Source organism: Corvus brachyrhynchos, unplaced genomic scaffold, assembly GCF_000691975.1.
Source record: "Corvus brachyrhynchos isolate BGI_N302 unplaced genomic scaffold, ASM69197v1 scaffold103, whole genome shotgun sequence".
NCBI classification, from domain to species: Eukaryota; Metazoa; Chordata; class Aves; order Passeriformes; family Corvidae; genus Corvus; species Corvus brachyrhynchos.
Genome location: NW_008237436.1, coordinates 5,089,430 through 5,106,170, shown reverse-complemented (window position 1 = coordinate 5,106,170; position 16,741 = coordinate 5,089,430). Strand labels below are relative to the sequence as shown.

Sequence of the window (16,741 nt, the reverse complement as noted above, 5' to 3'; positions counted from 1 at the left end):
TCAGCAGGATAAACTGATAAACATAGATCCATACACCTACAAGTCAAAAGCAGATGAATGTTTCTCTTACAAGGAGAGGCTCCAGGGCTGGCTGGAGTAATTGAGCACTTCTCAAACTCCTTGCTTAGAACAGGACATAGTAATCCTTTATCTGTCTGTGACGATTTCCTTCTCCCTCTGCTCCAACCGTTCTTGCCAAATGTGAAATTAAGGATAATCCTTTCTTCAGGGAATTAAGATTCTTCTTAGCCACAAGAAATATAACTATGCCTCTCTCTTGAAATGAGACCTCTTAACCTTTAGAGGTAAAAACTCCTCCTGATTCTGAGGCACAGCTTTAGGGTGCAGATTACTCCCCAGAGGCTTCCTCTTTCTTTGGATCTCTAAAATACTCCAAGCCATCAGAGCCTCTTCAGCTGAAGGCACTGAAGAACTCTGTCCCAGAATAACCTGTTGATTAAAGTATCATCTGGAGTTAGAGGCTCAAACTCATCCGAACCTGGGCCTTCCCTGTTTGCCCTAGCTGGTAAACCTGGACATGTTTTCTGTGGAGTCTGACCTGGTTAGTGTCGTATCTGACTATCCACAAGCTTGGGCCCTGCAGGCAAAGAAGAAAGGAGGAAGCTTGTGGGTTATACAGCCTATCTGCATGCCACAGCAGCTAGAAGTCAGCACTTGGGCACTCAGGGACTTGAACAAATTCAGCACTTTCACTATTAGTAGCAGCTGAGCCAAAAGCCTATTTTGAGCTGAAGTTCAGAGGGATGACAAATGCGGTGTCGTGAATTCCCTATTATCAGCGCTCTGCAACATTACTGAAAGTCAGTCTACCGGCAGCCAGGTTCATAACCAGAATGAAGACATCTTCCCTCTTACCTGTAGTAGCAATACAGTCAAATCCCACAAAAGCATAAAAACACGTGGCTGCCCCTGAGAGGACTCCTTTCCATCCATAGGGCATAAAACCTCCAACACCGTAGAGCTTTTCTTCCTGTGTTTGACTGAAAGGCATGGCACTGGGTTAGAAGTAATCCTGACTATCTGGGAGGCACAAAGCTATTCACATAGCTCATAACAAGATCCAAAGCTGAAGTTTGAAGGATCAGGCTGTCCCTTTCATATGCTAGCATACAAATACCAGGCAAAATGCTAAGCCCTACCCACTGCTGAGCTTTGGACTGGCCTGCAACAGGCTGGGGAATGCACGGAATAAAAATGGTTCACGCTTTGTTCCCACCACCTGTTTTGTGGGGTGGATAAAAATGTCTTGGCTAAGACAAGGAGAAAATAGCATGAATATTAAAAATCCTCTCCTAACATTACTGCATGTGTGTAGATACACATTCATTCAAACAGAAGCTTTAGGAAAAGCTTTTGGAAAAGCTGAAGACTGAGAAACAGGTAAGCCATCCACTTTTTACATCAGATGGACTCAGACAAAGTGTAGGTGAGTAGACATAAGAGAGGAATGCAAGGTGCCATGACTGTTTAAAATCCACCCCATCTTCCATTCTCAACTTCCAAAGTCCTTATGCCAAGCTCATACTCAAACCATGCTTGCAACCATGAGAGAGAAGTGGAGCCTGGATCCTTGACACACCAAATGCTTTGGTGAGCCTTATCCAAAGCTCATTTAAGTCAGCAGACAAGCCCAGGCTGATCTCAGTGCACTTTGGATGGGGACCCCAGATCCATGTGCCTTGTGTTGAGTGACATATAACAAGCATACCCTTCAGTTCAAGTGATTTAGGTCACTTTTTCAGTGAAAAGCCTTTGTAAAGATGAATTAAGGCAGTTAAACTAAAGTAAATCCCAAATCTGCAAGTCTTCTCACATAAAAGCATCTGAACTCTCTCATTGCAGCTCTGCTGACACTTAGATGAAAACTGGCCTACAGAAATAGCACAAGCCAAATGTGGATTACTCTGGAAATAATGAGAAAATAAACCCCAGACAGATTTTACAAAAATATTAAGTCCTACAGGTCAAAGAGCTGCAGCTATACTTTGAAACTCTTGCACTAATTGCTCCTTGCATGGCAATAGCAGCAGGGAAGGAGAGGGTACCTGTCCTATAGAAGCAATTTGTTTGCAGCAGGTTGAATTTTGAAAAGAGGCTCAAGAAGCGGCTTTTACAGAAGATAAATTTGACCCACACAATATTTATGAATCTCATCAGATTTTGTGCAGCTGTGCTTCCTTGCAGGCCACCATAAAGAGTTTAGGTAGCAAGCCAGGACTGAGCTGATACCTGTGGAGATATTTAAAGGTCCTTATTCTGTGTTGTACAGTCTCAAGAAAAAATTAATAGCTTTGTCTTACTGGTAAGCCTTGTAAGCTCCTTAATTTTGATCTTGTATAGGATGACAGAACTTTGGCCAAACAGCAAAATGTAATTAAAAACATATTTATGATATGCTTGCTGCAATGCATTAAAATAATCTGCAACTTGCCTTCACTTTGTTGAGGCATTTGAGACAAGGTGTCTAAAAGGTGTAACAATGCTCGAAACATATTGCCCAAGTATTCAGAGAAAGTACACAGCTATACTTGGACATGGCTTCATACAGACAGGAGAGCCAGCCCGGTGTAGCCTTGAGTAGGACACTGTCTAAAGAGCTCTTTTCTCTCAACTTTGGATGCTATACTGGTCATAAGGCTAGAAATGGTCAGTCCTACAGCAGGGCCCACGATGCAGCCAACTCCTAGCACTTTCAGCCCATAGGAACAGCCTGCTTTCAGCAAACACGCACCAAGGACAGCTTTGCCTCCAAGGTATCTGGCAAAGGAGGCAGCCATCTCATTCACTGGTTTTCTAACTCGGTCCACAACCCCCCATTTAAACTTGCTGTTGAAAATGCACCAGCTCCTGAGATGAAAAGAAAACATCCAACCTACTTGTATTTGGAAATGCTATGGCTGGTGTTGTAAATGTCCTGTTCAGTCAGATTCCAGTTTTTAACAGATCCTTTCACGAAGCCGGAGATCACGACAAATCCAAGCACAAGGATGTTGATGCAGGTGAACACTTTGTTCACCAGGGCAGATTCTTTCACTCCAAAAGCTAAAAGGCCTGGGGAAAAAATGGCATAGGTCAGGTATTTCACCACCAGCAGCAGGCACTGGGGACTCGCAGATGTAGCTCAACTGTGTTCATGCTGTGCTCCTCCCAAATTATCACACTTTGTTTCTTCACAAATCCAGGCAGCTCAGGATTAACTCGCCCAGAAGCAGGATGAAGACTCCAGACTAGATATTACTGCTGCAGAATGTGACACGCCTTCCCACCCAGCACGCCCATGTGGACTGTGTCCCTGATAAAGTGCTTTGCTAACACACCTTAACTACTCCCACAGCCTCCAACTCCATACAGAGACCTGGAGAGAAAGCACAACAGGTGGTTTTTCATGAAGGAACATTGTCTTAGAGGTCTTGGCCAAATGTAGAAGTTATGAACAACACCCAACTTTCCTTAGAAACAGGGAAATATGAGCAAGGAGTAGAATCCAGGAGGATTCTACCTCTAATAGCTACTTCTAGCGCTGAAGACAAAGAAGAAGGTGGCATCTTGGGAACCCTGCTCCCACCTAAATCAGCAAGAGTTTTGCAAGTGAGTTCAGTGAGAGCAGGATTTCAGATTGATCTTAAGATCATTTATCTGGAGAAGAGCATGGCTACAGGCCTTGGCAAACAGAATTTTACTGAGGCATAACTTGGCTTCTCAGGTTGACAAGCTCTCTTAAGTTCCTCTTCAGGTGCCTGATTTTTAAGAACTGAAACCTTTAACCCAAATCTAAGGCTGAAGGAGAAGTAAAAAAACTTCCTACGGGCCTGAGGAAGCACAACAGTGTTCTTTTACTGCTACTCCAAGGGACTTGAAGGAGCATCCTGTGTACTCACCTTTCCTTCTTTGAAAATAGGAAATAAGTTGACACTGCCATATCAGGAGTGTTTGATAAGACTGCATACCAGCCCATGAAAATCTGTAAGGTACCATTTAGAAATCTGAAGCTCAAGACAGTGCAAGCAGAAGTAAACTTGTGGTGATTATATTTGGGACTAAAGCTGCTCATTCAGCAGCTTTTTTTTAGAAAAGAATGGTTTGCCTTTTTTATTAAAATCCATGGAATTTGCTTCATGCAGGAGCATAATGCCACCTTATTATAAAGTAACCTTTACCATTTCACACCTCAGCAGTGCTTAAGTTAGGAGTTCTAAATTTTGTAAATTGTATATGAGGTGAAAGACCAGATTCTGATTTTAAATGAGAGCAATTCATATTACATACAAATGAACAAAGAGGAAAATCTCTCCCATTCGGATGTAATCCTGAAAACAGAGGGCTGCTTCAGCAGCCCTCGATGTAATCTTAGATCCAAGTGCAAACCCAAATGCTAAAGCATCCCTTGTTTATGAGGCCTGTCCCTGTAAGCACAGCTCACACCATGAGAAGGCCATTCCAATCAGAATGGGAAATTTCAGGATAACCTTGCTAGTGTTACACTGCAGCTTCTGCGTGCTGGAAATCACAGAGTACGGAAGCGTAATTTTTAAAATTTCCCTAAACTTGGTAATGCTTTGCAAGATCCAGTTGGAGCAGAGGTAAACATTCTGAAGCATTTTGATCTTCCAAGTTGTCAAAACTTTTCCAATTTATGATCAAAGCCTTGGCACATTTTTAGAAAAAAAAAAAGAGGCGCAGACTGTCTAGAACACATTTATTTCTCTGGAGTCTTGTGTTCACTTTTGCAAATTGAAGCCCATATATATTTTTAGGAAAAAAAAAAAAAAAAGTAGTACATGAGATTGTAACCAAGTCCTCTTTCTTTTTTTCCCCTCACTTTCCTGGCTCAAGGCATCAAAAACTGGCAGATTATCAAAAAGGGAATAAGGTTGATAGAGCAACTGCATTAAATTCTTGTGTAATAGGATTTGTGGAGGGAAGGATTAAATTTCCATACCTGACTGAGGATAACAAGTCATCTTTTCTTTTCCTCCTTATATAAAATTTGATTGAAGGTTTTAAAAGTGGCTCAAAAAATATCAGGAATGCTCCCCTCTAATTAAAAACCTTGTAAACAGGCTATGCCCTGTGCTAACTCCACAGCAGCTATATAGGTCAATCTAACACTTGCAGCAAAGAAAAAGCCTTTAATATGTTGTCCAAAATAAATCAGGACTTTATGCTCATTCCAAAAGCAAACAATGGGATTACAGAAGGAGGTGCAAGACTCACAAATCCCTCCAGTGCCTCACCTGTTAGGATGACGATTATCACCACAGCAAAGATGTCTGGGTATTTTGCTAGCACTCCAGGAGCATCCATCGTCATGTATTTTTTACAAAATTTTTCAATGTGCTGCCCTATGATTTCATCAAATGTAGCACTCCAGGCTCTGGCCACACTCGAGGTTCCTGCCAGAGGACAGAAAGGATAAACATCACCCTTTGTAGCTGGCACATGTTCCAAACCAGGGGGAACCTTGTAAGGTTTTTCAATATGGAGGGCCTCAAAGCAACCATGCATGTGCTCCCAGGTGTTGGGAGTAGACTTTCCTCTCCATATCCAGCCCACAGCCTGTGTTTTTGCTTGGCATCTGCTCTGATGGTAACACACACAGGTGGTGGGCCTCAGACTTATGCTGAGCTGACAAGATGAGAAAAATCCTTTTAGTCAGGCTTCTTTGCAAACCTCAACTTTGCCTTAGATACTGCCCTGACTGACCTTTTCGTTACACCCTCAACAGGCCGACCTTCCCCCAAACCTGGTAATTTCTGTTACCAGAGAGGTCCAAATGTAATGCTGGCACAAGTCTCTGGCAGCCCCAGTTAGGTGGCTGCAGCCCAGGCAGAGAGACCTTACAGAATCCAGCTGCCCTCCAGCAGTGCAATGCTGGAGCACCAGAGACTGGACCACACCACTTGCCCAGCTCTGCACTCTGGCAACACTCAGGTCTGCTCCAACCTCCAGTGCTAGAGCACGTAAGCAGGAAAAAGACCCAGATACAATTTACGTGTTATCTGAGCATAAGTCAGCCTATTGCAGAATGCTGGTGATGATCACAGCAAGTGGCATAGCTCCTGCCTCCAAAAGTGCTCAGACTTCACCCTCTGGGGCCGCTGTTTGCTGTGGTTCAAGTGCATTCAACTACATGCAGCTTTGTTGGGGCAAGGACTGAACCTGGGGTCTCAGGACAAGCAAGTTGGGGACAGTGTCTGGGCCATAAAAGTAATTTGAGAGAACTGAAATAATAACAATAAAGAGCTACCACCAGACAGTGACAGCATTTTGTAAAATAAGTAGGTTTGGGTAAAAGCCACCTTCTCGCTCTCCTGTGTTTAAGTGGCTACTGTTACACTCCCAATGTCTTATACAGTACATACACTATATATAACAGCACCTAATTGCATGTTATAATTACTACTGTACATAATTACCTAGTTAAAAAAAGAGCTTGGCTTGGTTTTGGCTTGCAAAGCAGTTCCTCAGAGGATGCCATCAGGAGCCCCTTTCCACCCAGAACAGTCTGTCCTGCCACACTCACCTGTGAGTGGGTGTTCAGGTCCCAACTCCGGCACCTGCAATCCTGTCAAACAATGTCTGTGCTCACCTACAGCCAAATCCTCTGCAGCAGTGGTGGGCAGCACCTGCAGCACAGCTGGGAACACTCACCTGCCCAATCCAGCTTTGCAACAGCATAAAAATTAAGCTGCAGAACAGACCTGTTGGGAGACTCTTCTGTTAACCAGGACAGAAGAGTGCACAGTGTGAACACCTTTAAAGAGTTTGGACATCACTGCCACCAATTTAATTTTAAGAAATTGCAAAAGTTATCGTATACCACATTAAAAATTTCAGCTTAGCCTTGGCACGATTTGAGGAAAAAGACTATTTTAGTGCTATTTTTTTGTCCTAGCTCTAATATTTTACGTTCTAGGACAGGAACACCCAGCTCCTGCATGTGTTACATTAGATGCCAGCTGCTTGGATGCCAGTTCCACATAACTATCAGCCATTTATCCAGAACTCTCTGTAACCAACAGGCTTGAGGGAGCAGGGGGCATCTGACATTCTTTCAACAATGCAGACACCTGGATAATATCTTGCTGTTATTAGAGAGCACAGTGCAAAGAGATTCAGCTTGTACCCAGGAGGATTTACTAGTTCTGGGTCAGCACAGCCTCACCAGATTGGATTTGGGTCCTGCCTACAGCACACAGATCCCAGGAGAACTGCAGAGCTCAGGTGCTGGGCTCGCTGCAGGAACAGGCACAGATAAGGAGGTCACCAAGTGCCAGGAAACCCCAGCAGCAGCTGCTTACCAGAGATGCTGCTACTCATCATACTACCAGCTCCCACCAGTTTCCAGTTCCTGAAATGCATCCCACAATCTGGCACAGTTCCCCAAATCCACATCATCCCAGAAGAAAGTTCTCATCAGATCCTGAACACCTTCCTCCTTTTCTCTAGACCATAACTGATCAGTTGCATGCCCATTTTTTTCTCATCACCCACCTCCAAGACTCCACACAAGCCTTCCCCCAAGTCAAGTCACTTCAATTAATTAAAACCTACTGCCCACCCATCCTTGGACCCCAGGATTTCTTTTTCCACCTTCATAACACTTCCTGAGCATATATCTGAGAACCTCAGCATGAAAACACCAAGCTGGTTGAGCCCGTTAGAGATGCAAGCTCATTTTCAATGCACTGCTTGGCATTTTCTCAGCAAGATTAAGAAAAAACTTGGCTTTCTGCCCCCTCAAGCCTTGGCTCTGAAGTGCAGCATGTGACTCAAAGGACTGACGTCTCGAGACATTTAGTGATGCCTCTGTGTGTGAGAGAGAGCTGGTCAAGCCTTGCCCTGGTGAGGCAGTGCCCTGCCCCCACACCCCCCAGCCTCTATTCCAGCCCGGCATTGGCACACCAGGAGCATGACTCCACTCCGCCTAACCCAGCTCTTGAGTGGCCAAATGACCAGAATTCCCACCTGTGGGGAGGCCCCACAAAGGCCCAGGGTTTTTTAAGGTGGAGCATAAGTCCAGCACATCTTGACCCTACCTTCCTCATGGAGTTGGTATCTGAACACTGCTGGAACTCAGGAGCTGGTAGCTATGTGTGCTTTTGTATGTCTTTTCTATCTTTCACTCCTTATTCTAATTCCCTCTTCTTGGAACATTTTGAGTACCTTAATATGGAACAGGTTTAAAGTTTGCTAAGTTGGATGGGCTAAATCAATGCTGTGAGAAGTGTTTTATGTTGATTGGATGTTGTACTAAGTTTTTTGCGAAAGTCTCCTGATTTTTCTAAACTTTGCCAGTAAACTTTTGTGTTGTTTTGACCTCTTGAGAATATCTGGTTGGTATTTCTCCCATGTGTCTAACCCAGAGTACAGGAACCATTATAAACACTTTCAAAAGTCTCATCAAGCGAGTTGATTGGGGCCTTACAGTGGCACCCAACATATCTTTCTCCTCCATGCCCCAGAAGCTGCTGGGAGTTGTCCTTGCTCACAAACGGGGCAATTAGCTCTGAGAGAAATGCTGAGTGAGATAAAGAGACCTCCTATACCTCATATCCTCCCCCAGTGTTTTTCCATCTTAGCCGCCCTTTCTCACAAATTATGAGAAAGACAGTTTGCAAATACACATTCTTGACACAGGACTGAAATAAAAGTCACAAAGTTGTATTCAAACACATTCACGGATAGTATCTACTTATTTGTTACTGTATTTTCTGCCTTGTGACAATACAATGAGCAGTCAACTCTGAGATAAAAACTGAGGCAGTTGTTCAAAATCCATTATGAGAGGGGGAAAAAAAAAAATCTCAGAAATACCACTCTGAGCCCAGATCCTTGGAGTAGAACATTCAGTAGGCAAAAGTTTTCATTGTGCATTTGCAGAATCAGGTTTTGGGACAGCAACCACCGCTATGTCACTCATTTTGGTCGTCCAGTATCATGGTAGGAAGGGCCCCAAAACCAACTAGATGAAGGGCATGAAGGAGACGATTTATCATTACTTTTCTGGAACAGAAGAAAAATTACCAAGAAATCTGTTCAATTTATCTATGTGTAGCCTAAGCAGAGTCCATTTTAGAAGTCTGGAGGAAATTATACACTTAATTTTTTAAAAAGTATTTTTATCTACTCATTGCAGTGAATGTTATTCACAAAATAGCTACAGGACTCTGATTTCTTAAGGACATGAGTTTAATTGAATCTGGCTTTTCATCTTCTCTTTTTTTTTTTTTTTTTAAAGGAGGAGGAGAAGAGGAGAAAAATATTTCAAGTAACACACAGAGGAAAGCCAGCATGATCTCAGACAGGCAGCTGCTATGCCACTATGTTGTTCTTGATATGATCTCCAAGCACCATGGAAACTAAATTCCAAGGTAATGCTTACAGATCCCATAAAATGCAGTTAAAAAAAACCAACTCTCTTTAATAATTTAGCATACAGTCGGTTTTCAGTTTAACTAGCAAGCTTTCAGTCTCAACTGGTGAGTCTGTTGCAGCCTTAATTAGAGGTGTGATAACAAGCAGCCTGCCCAGAATGTGCTTGAAAAGACAGGAATCCTTAATTAGCAAAGTGTGGCTTAGTTTTAATGCATCAGCTGAGTTGCACAGCGCATGCTCTGAGCTTGATCCAGGGCCTCTCCTAGTGGGAGTCAAGGGCTTAGAAGGGATTTGGTTTGTATTTTCCAGAGACTGTGAACCTGCAGATCATCTTAAGATTAATTCTGCAGCAATTCACAAGACAAAACTCTTATCTCCAGATACTTTAAATAGATCCCAAAGGGACCAGAATTAATCCTTGATCAGCTGTGAGTACAGATGCTCTGTATAAAAGCATCTTTCTGTGAGCAGCTCCTTTCTCAGCAGAGAGGACACTCTTTTGCACCCTAGCAAGTGTGCAGCAGCCAGGGAACGCCAGAGGGATGAGGTGGAGATTCAGAGGAATTCCCAGCAGCAAAAAGCCCACATTAGGATAAACCCTCAGCCAGCAGCACACGACTCGACTCACCTCACCAACTGGCAGGAGCCACCAAAAATGCATCTCGCAGACGAGTCCTGAAATCCTCAGTGAGTGCGTGAGTGAAGCATCTATTGGTAACACAGGCACCCAAACAAGGGTGACCTTACAGACCAGGCTGCCACCTTGAACTAAAGCTGGGGTCTGGCAGCACACCCACCATACTTACCGATAACATAGGAGAGGATTAGATTCCACCCTGTGATGAAGGCCCACAGCTCACCCACAGTCACGTAGCTGTAGAGATAAGCTGATCCTGTCTTAGGAACTCGAGCACCGAATTCTCCGTAGCAGAGTCCGGCAAGCACTGAAGCCAAGGCGGCAATCAAGAAGGAGATAACGATGGCAGGTCCTGCATTTTCCCGTGCCACAGCTCCAGCCAGTACATAGACACCTGCACCCAAAGTGCTGCCCACTCCCAGAGCCACCAAGTCAAACGTGTTGAGGCATCGTGAGAGCCGACTGTCTTCTCGAGTGCAGTCCACATTTTTCCGACGAAGAAGCTGGTTTCCAAAATTGGTAATTTTCTGACACTCCATCTTCTTTTTTGGGTCTGCAAGAAAGATGCTGCCATCATTATCCAGACCAGAATACCCTCCTACATCAGCATCACTGCGCAGTTATAATGGTACAGCCCTGTTACCTTCCAACAAATGAAACTTCCCATCTTCCACCTTTTTACAGGGCAAAATGTCTCCTTTAGCATTTCATCTGCACTTACCATGGGTAATTAAAATAAACAAAACTAAAGCATTTTCTACTTCCAACTCTCAGTCATGCTGCAAACCTTCTGCAATCCCAGGAGAGAGGCAATACTCGAATACAGCTCCCACCCCACTCCACAGTCACCCAGGCCACACACAAGTGGGCAAACTAAAAATGCAAATTCCATATTTCAGATTTCAGAAGGGTTTTCCTGTTCTGAGCAAGAGAGTACTTTAAAAGTGAATATCCCAGTTGCCCCATTTACCACACTGTGGTTCACACTGCAGAGAGCTTGTGGAATGCACAAACCCTGTACTGCTGGGATCGGTTTAAACCTGAGGATGTTGTAGGGGTGTATGTAACATCTCCCAAGCTGATGGGTACTCAGCCTAAGGAACAGCTACTCCAGGACAACCTCCTCTGTAAGATGTGCTGTGCAGACATCACATTTTCTCTGCTTTACTCTACAAATCTACAGGCTGTGTGGCCACAGCCTGTAAGGATGAACCTCATCTTCTATCTCAGACTGCATCCTCCAGCTCCAAGAGCCCCACCCTGGTATTCACACTGCACCATTAAGCCTGGCTTCAGCAAAAGGGCTGTAAAAATGTTTCTTCATTAATTATGCAAAAGGAAAAAGGTTATTTTATTTAGATGCAATGCTGGACTGAGGCATATGCTTTCCAGCAGCACACATTGCACACCAACAACAATACTATGCTGAGAATAACATGCAGGCAAAAATACTCCTAAATGCAATTTACAGTACAGTTCAGTGAGATTGGTACTTCATCAGCTGCAGCTAAAACCCAGCGTAAAAGGTGGGAAAATACATGCTAAGAAACTTAATTAACTGAGTCAACTGTTAAATCCATGCTTCAGTTTTATCACCACAGCATCAACTACAAAACCAAAAATCCTCTTCACTTTTCCAAGACACCGGTCATAAGTCCCGGCTTAAATCCCTTTCTCTTGGCTTTACACTAACTCCCCTGCTATGAGAAAGTAATTACAACTGCAGGAACAGCTGAGAATTACAAAGCCCACTGTGTCAGGAATTGTATCCCACCAACAGCTCTCAAACATGCTCCCAACAGACATGGATTTAGACAAATAAACACAGGTTTTAGGCCAATCTTACAAAACTCTTGTTTCATTAACTATGGGAGTTCCCAACGCATTCAGAGAGGGAAAACTATCTTCTCCCTTCAGCAGGAAGACAGGCATAAGTCTTTACCTAAGTGCATTTGTATGTCAGATTGAGCGAACAATCTCCTTCCCACCTGAACCTTACCCAAATCCATGTCAGCCAGGATTGCTTCTGGCTGGACAACTGCCCAGCTCTCTAAAGCTGGGACAGGGCAGTCACAAACTCTGAACTGGGTTAAATGGGCAAGAAGATTGTGGCACTGGAGTATCCCCTATGAATTCTGTTGCTTTCTAGGATGACACAAGTCCTAGGTTTTGTTTAACTCCCACCAGAGTAATGCAGAAGAGATCCCACTGCTGCCTTCATCATCCTGTGAAGATCCTGACAATGGGGCTAACTCATCCACTCTGCCCAGCAGTGGTGCTGATTTACATTCAGCCTGAAGTTCCAGGAAATGGGGAGAATGCCAGTGCCATGCAGAAGAAAAAAATGGTGAAGGTACAAAAAAAGGCCCTCCAAAACAAAACAAAGAAATTCCTGCCATAAACTAGACCCAACTAAGAGCAACATACACACAAGAGATGCGTTAATGAATTTATGTTCCAAAGTTAGTGTGAAATGCAAGACCAGTTTGACTCAGAACCAAACTCTGAATTTCAGGACAAACACAGATCTATTCTGAGGTACAGAAACGTCAAGACATACCAAAGGACTGCTGCAAAACAGTTTACTTTGTCCTAAGTCAATATTTATGGCAAAGTTTAGACATTCAGTGGCCCAGACAGAGGAGTTAGAAGCAATACAGAAGACCACAGGGAAGGCCCAGCTGAGGCTATTAATAAAGACAGAAAAAAAGAAAGCAAGCAGAGATGGCCCAGATCAGGGAGAAGCTGAATGTTGAGCCAGGGAGGTCTACAGAGATGAAGCGCAGCTGGACTCATGTGTCCTTTGCACAGAGCCGTGGCAAGGCCTCAGTGGACCCCTGAGGCTGAGCTGGACCAACCACAGAAACTCAGAGATTTTCCTGAGACATTTCACCCTTGGGAAGGCTACAGATCCAGACCTCCCCAAACCACAGTGACTTATGCACTGTGTTCCTCAGGATTTGCACCTCCAAGTTGACATCAGCCTTGCTGAACATAGTGCTGAACGTTTCTTATGCAGAAAAGCAAGGTGAGGGAGGAGGGTATCTTGCAGTGTTGGACCATGCAGTGTGCAGAAGGAAAAGGTTTGTGATGCACACTTGTTCATCAACGTGGGGGTTTCTACAATGCCCACACAATGCAATGGGGCTGAACCCTAACTGCTAGATAGCACTAATGATACACTTGCTTGCAGTGTGAAGTGACCTACTGTCCCCATGCACCACACAAAGCTCCAAGGAGGATGCACTCTGTGGTGGACAAAAGCAAAAGGCAGAGGTCAGGCTGTGCAGCCTGACATTATCTTTGTCCAGGGATGTGCTTCTAGGGTGGACCAAGTTTCCCTGCAGGTGAGAGCCACTCTCCCTTCTCCTTCCCCCACCACTGACCCCCAAGGAGCTGTGGATGCTAAGACTTTCAGGATTTGGCTTAAGGGCTCTTTTTCAAAAACGTGCTACCTAACAATAATGGTAGACTTTTTACTTCTTACGCAGCCATTTACTTTAACAAAATCTGGTATCCTGCAAAACAAACATGATTTACTGGTTTTAGTTCTGCACTGAAAATGAAGGGGTAACTGGTACCCAATTCCCTGCCTTCTCACAGACACACATGTCATGAGAAATCACTTCCTTGGCAAAAACAGGGCTGGTGAGGGGCAATGTCCCCAGAAGAGGAACAGACCCTTGGTGCAGAGATGGAGGATCAGGGTGAGAACTTGGCAATGTCCAAGGGGGCAGGGGGACATACAATTCATTCATTAAAAAAATAACCTAGTGAATTATTTCAAGTTTATATATCACTCAAGAGTGCAATTTCATTTGGAAGTTCCCTTGGGCCTCTCTACAGGTGTTCACAGCTGTAGTACAGCCATCAAGAATAAAACAGAACTGCTTTTTATGGATAATTTGCTTAGAAGAGGGGCTATTTAATTATGACAGGCCTGGAAATTAAGACCAACATCCTGCAATTGGCTTAATGCCAGCAGACAGTGCTCATCTAGCTGATTTCCAGATCAAGATATCAACTCCCTCTTTCCCAAAAAGCATCTTAAGGTCTGAGCATCTCCATTGTGAATAGAATACTTCCTACAGCCTGCAGGTAACAAACAGGGAGCTGCATGCAGGGCATAGTGCCACAGTTTTGTGGCCCTCACATACAGCACTGTCATTCATCTCACAGGCCACTGATCACCATTCTAAGCATCTCTTACATGTCTTCTTTGGTTTTGAAACAGCGGGTACCAAATCAACCTTTCAATTAAATTCACTGTAGCTTGACAAAGAGACCTTCAATGAAGACAAGTGGGTTTTTTTCAGGAGAACAATTTTTTTGTTTAGAAGGATGTTTAGCAGTACAGAGTCATTACACCTCTGCCCAAAACCTTCTCTGTATCATTTGTTATCTTTGCAAGTGTATCAAAGGGTGATGTTGGTGGAGTTTATGATTTTTCCCCTCCTTAGAAGTTGCATCCAGCTGTGATTTTGCTTTCTGAAGCGGTCATCCTTGACTTTGAAGTGACCCTTTGTTCTGGGCTGGTTCCACTCCCAACCTCACTTGAAAAGATGAGCCTTTTTTTGAATGTACAGTCAGTAGTCCTGTGGCATAATGCAGTCCTAACAACATAAAACAATATAAATTATTCCAGAAATGTTACCTGGTAATACCTAACCACCTTCAAGATGAGGAAACTTGAATCTGAATGAATATAGATTAGCTTTGTTCTGCTCACACCTAGCTCCTCTCACCCCTGCTTTAGCTCTGGTTTTTCTGATAAGAAACACTGAGCTGCAAGTCCCAGCCACTCAGACCCTGGGTAGGAAATGGCTTCACCCCAAGGCTTTGGGTATCTCCATGTTTTGGCTGGAGCTGAGGTCTTTGAGAGTGGTGGGAAGCAAGGACACACCTAGGTAGCCTAGCAGGGTGGACCCTGGGCCAGGGGCCACATCCTTGGGTGAATCCTGTCCCACTGAAGTTGATGGCAAAGCTCCCACCAACTTCAATAGTCCAACTGCTACTGGTACTCGTGTTTTATTTATAATTATGTTTATTACTTTTGTTCCCTATCCAACTTTTTGTGTCTTGACTCTATTGTATTTTCAAATAAAGTAAGATATTCTTCCTCCTTTTATCTAATGGTTAACATACCTATTATATCAGGTTGATAGATTTCCTTCCCCATTCTTCAAAACAAACCCATAATAAAATAAGCAATCTGCCATGTGGTTGACAGAAAAAAGTAAACTATAATAAACATCTGTCCAGCTAAACATAGAACACCATGTGTAAAACTAAGCTGACAGAGCACCATTTTACATAAGCAATACTATGACTTCCTCAACAATTACAAGTTGTTTCAACTTCTGAAACGCTGCTCCTTACCTATTTCAAGGCATTGCTGTTCCTGAGAATTTTCTTCTCCAATTTGCAGAAGAGCATAAAACTAAAGCTGATTACACAGAACAAGGAGTTTTCTACTAAGCAAAGAACAAAACCTAAGCCTAAGCTTGCTGCATGTCCAGCAAAGTCCCCAGACATCTCCTTGGAAGACGAGTGAGCAGAAATCCTCATTCAACATCGTCCCACATATATATGCTTATTCCATTTGAAACACGTGGAAATGTCTACTGCCATCAGTACCCTTCTCTCACAGCAAAGTCATGTACTGTGGACAATCTAACATTTGTTGAAGACCAAAAGGATGCTGAGGAAAAATATCCCCCATATAGCTGTATAATCACTGCTACAAGTCTGCAGAACAAAGAGCTTGTGGAACAAGGAGCTTGTGCTTCCACCAGCATATTTGACAACATGGAAAGGTTTTCACCCTATATTTTTAGTTTAAACATGGTCCCTGAACAAGTGCGTAGTGATGATGCCAACCAGTTGATCAACACATAGGTAACAAACCCTTTGGGAACCCTTTCCAAAAGGCTGATTTTGCTGCTTCCGTCCCCAAGGCAGCATCATTCACACAAAAGTCCTATACAGGAAAAGAGGTGGAAAACATCAATTCCTACTACTGCTGTTAGCATTACAGGTATTTTTGGGGTGTCAGATTCAACTGCAGACTCCTAAATGCAAATGGTCATAATGTAAGTGACCAACTAGAACTCCTGAATGTTTCTAAAGCATCGTTCAGGAAACAAAGTCACCAAGGCACATCAGTCCTGGGTGTCATCCATTCCAGTATAAAGCAGGAATTGTGTCAGATATGTCCTTCCAAAATGTCTTGCCATGAAAATCTCCAATGTTTTATGTTACTCTGCAACAAGCAACAGCGTAGAGAAAAGATGGCTACAGAAGATGCTGAGCTTTTGCAACAGATATTTGAGCACCTATCTCTAGACTTTCAGAAGCAGAAGCAAAGGATGTGGCATTAGACCCTAAGTTTCATCTGGCTGTCCCCTTATCAGGTGTGCTGGAGAAGGCAGGCAGTTTAGAGAAGACGTGCTTGGGACAAGTGCTGAGGACCAACTCAGAGACTTTGACTGTAGCCATTTGCAGATGCAGCCAGCAGCAAAGACAGCAGTGAAAGCAAAGGCATGACCAAGCATTATGCAAAGCTGGAAGTTATCTCACTATAGCACCAGCAATGGCAAGGAGTCCAAGCCAAAAGCCACCAGAGTAGCTGCAATTCTTTGCATTTGTTTCATTGTGCATGAAGAGATGTTGTCCTGCTTAAGTATTTTAACCAGAAAAGGAAGG

At 43.7% G+C, this 16,741-nt stretch overlaps 1 protein-coding gene across 7 annotated transcripts in view; it reads right to left on the bottom strand.

Moving 5' to 3' along the window:
• SLC7A1 (solute carrier family 7 member 1) overlaps positions 1 to 16,741 on the bottom strand; it is a 50,762-nt gene that overhangs the window by 14,324 nt on the left and 19,697 nt on the right. For 4 of the 7 annotated variants that reach the window (XM_017731370.1, XM_017731368.1, XM_017731369.1 and 1 more), the window contains 4 exons: positions 10,206 to 10,589; positions 5,256 to 5,414; positions 2,898 to 3,072; positions 877 to 1,001 (listed from right to left, as the gene is read on the bottom strand). In XM_017731370.1, coding sequence (XP_017586859.1) covers positions 877 to 1,001; positions 2,898 to 3,072; positions 5,256 to 5,414; positions 10,206 to 10,575 — 829 coding nt within the window. In that variant the 5' untranslated portion in view covers positions 10,576 to 10,589. Of the gene's footprint in view, positions 1 to 876; positions 1,002 to 2,897; positions 3,073 to 5,255; positions 10,590 to 16,741 lie in introns of those variants that run through there. The other 3 variants (XM_017731371.1, XM_017731372.1, XM_017731373.1) reach the window with 3 other exon arrangements.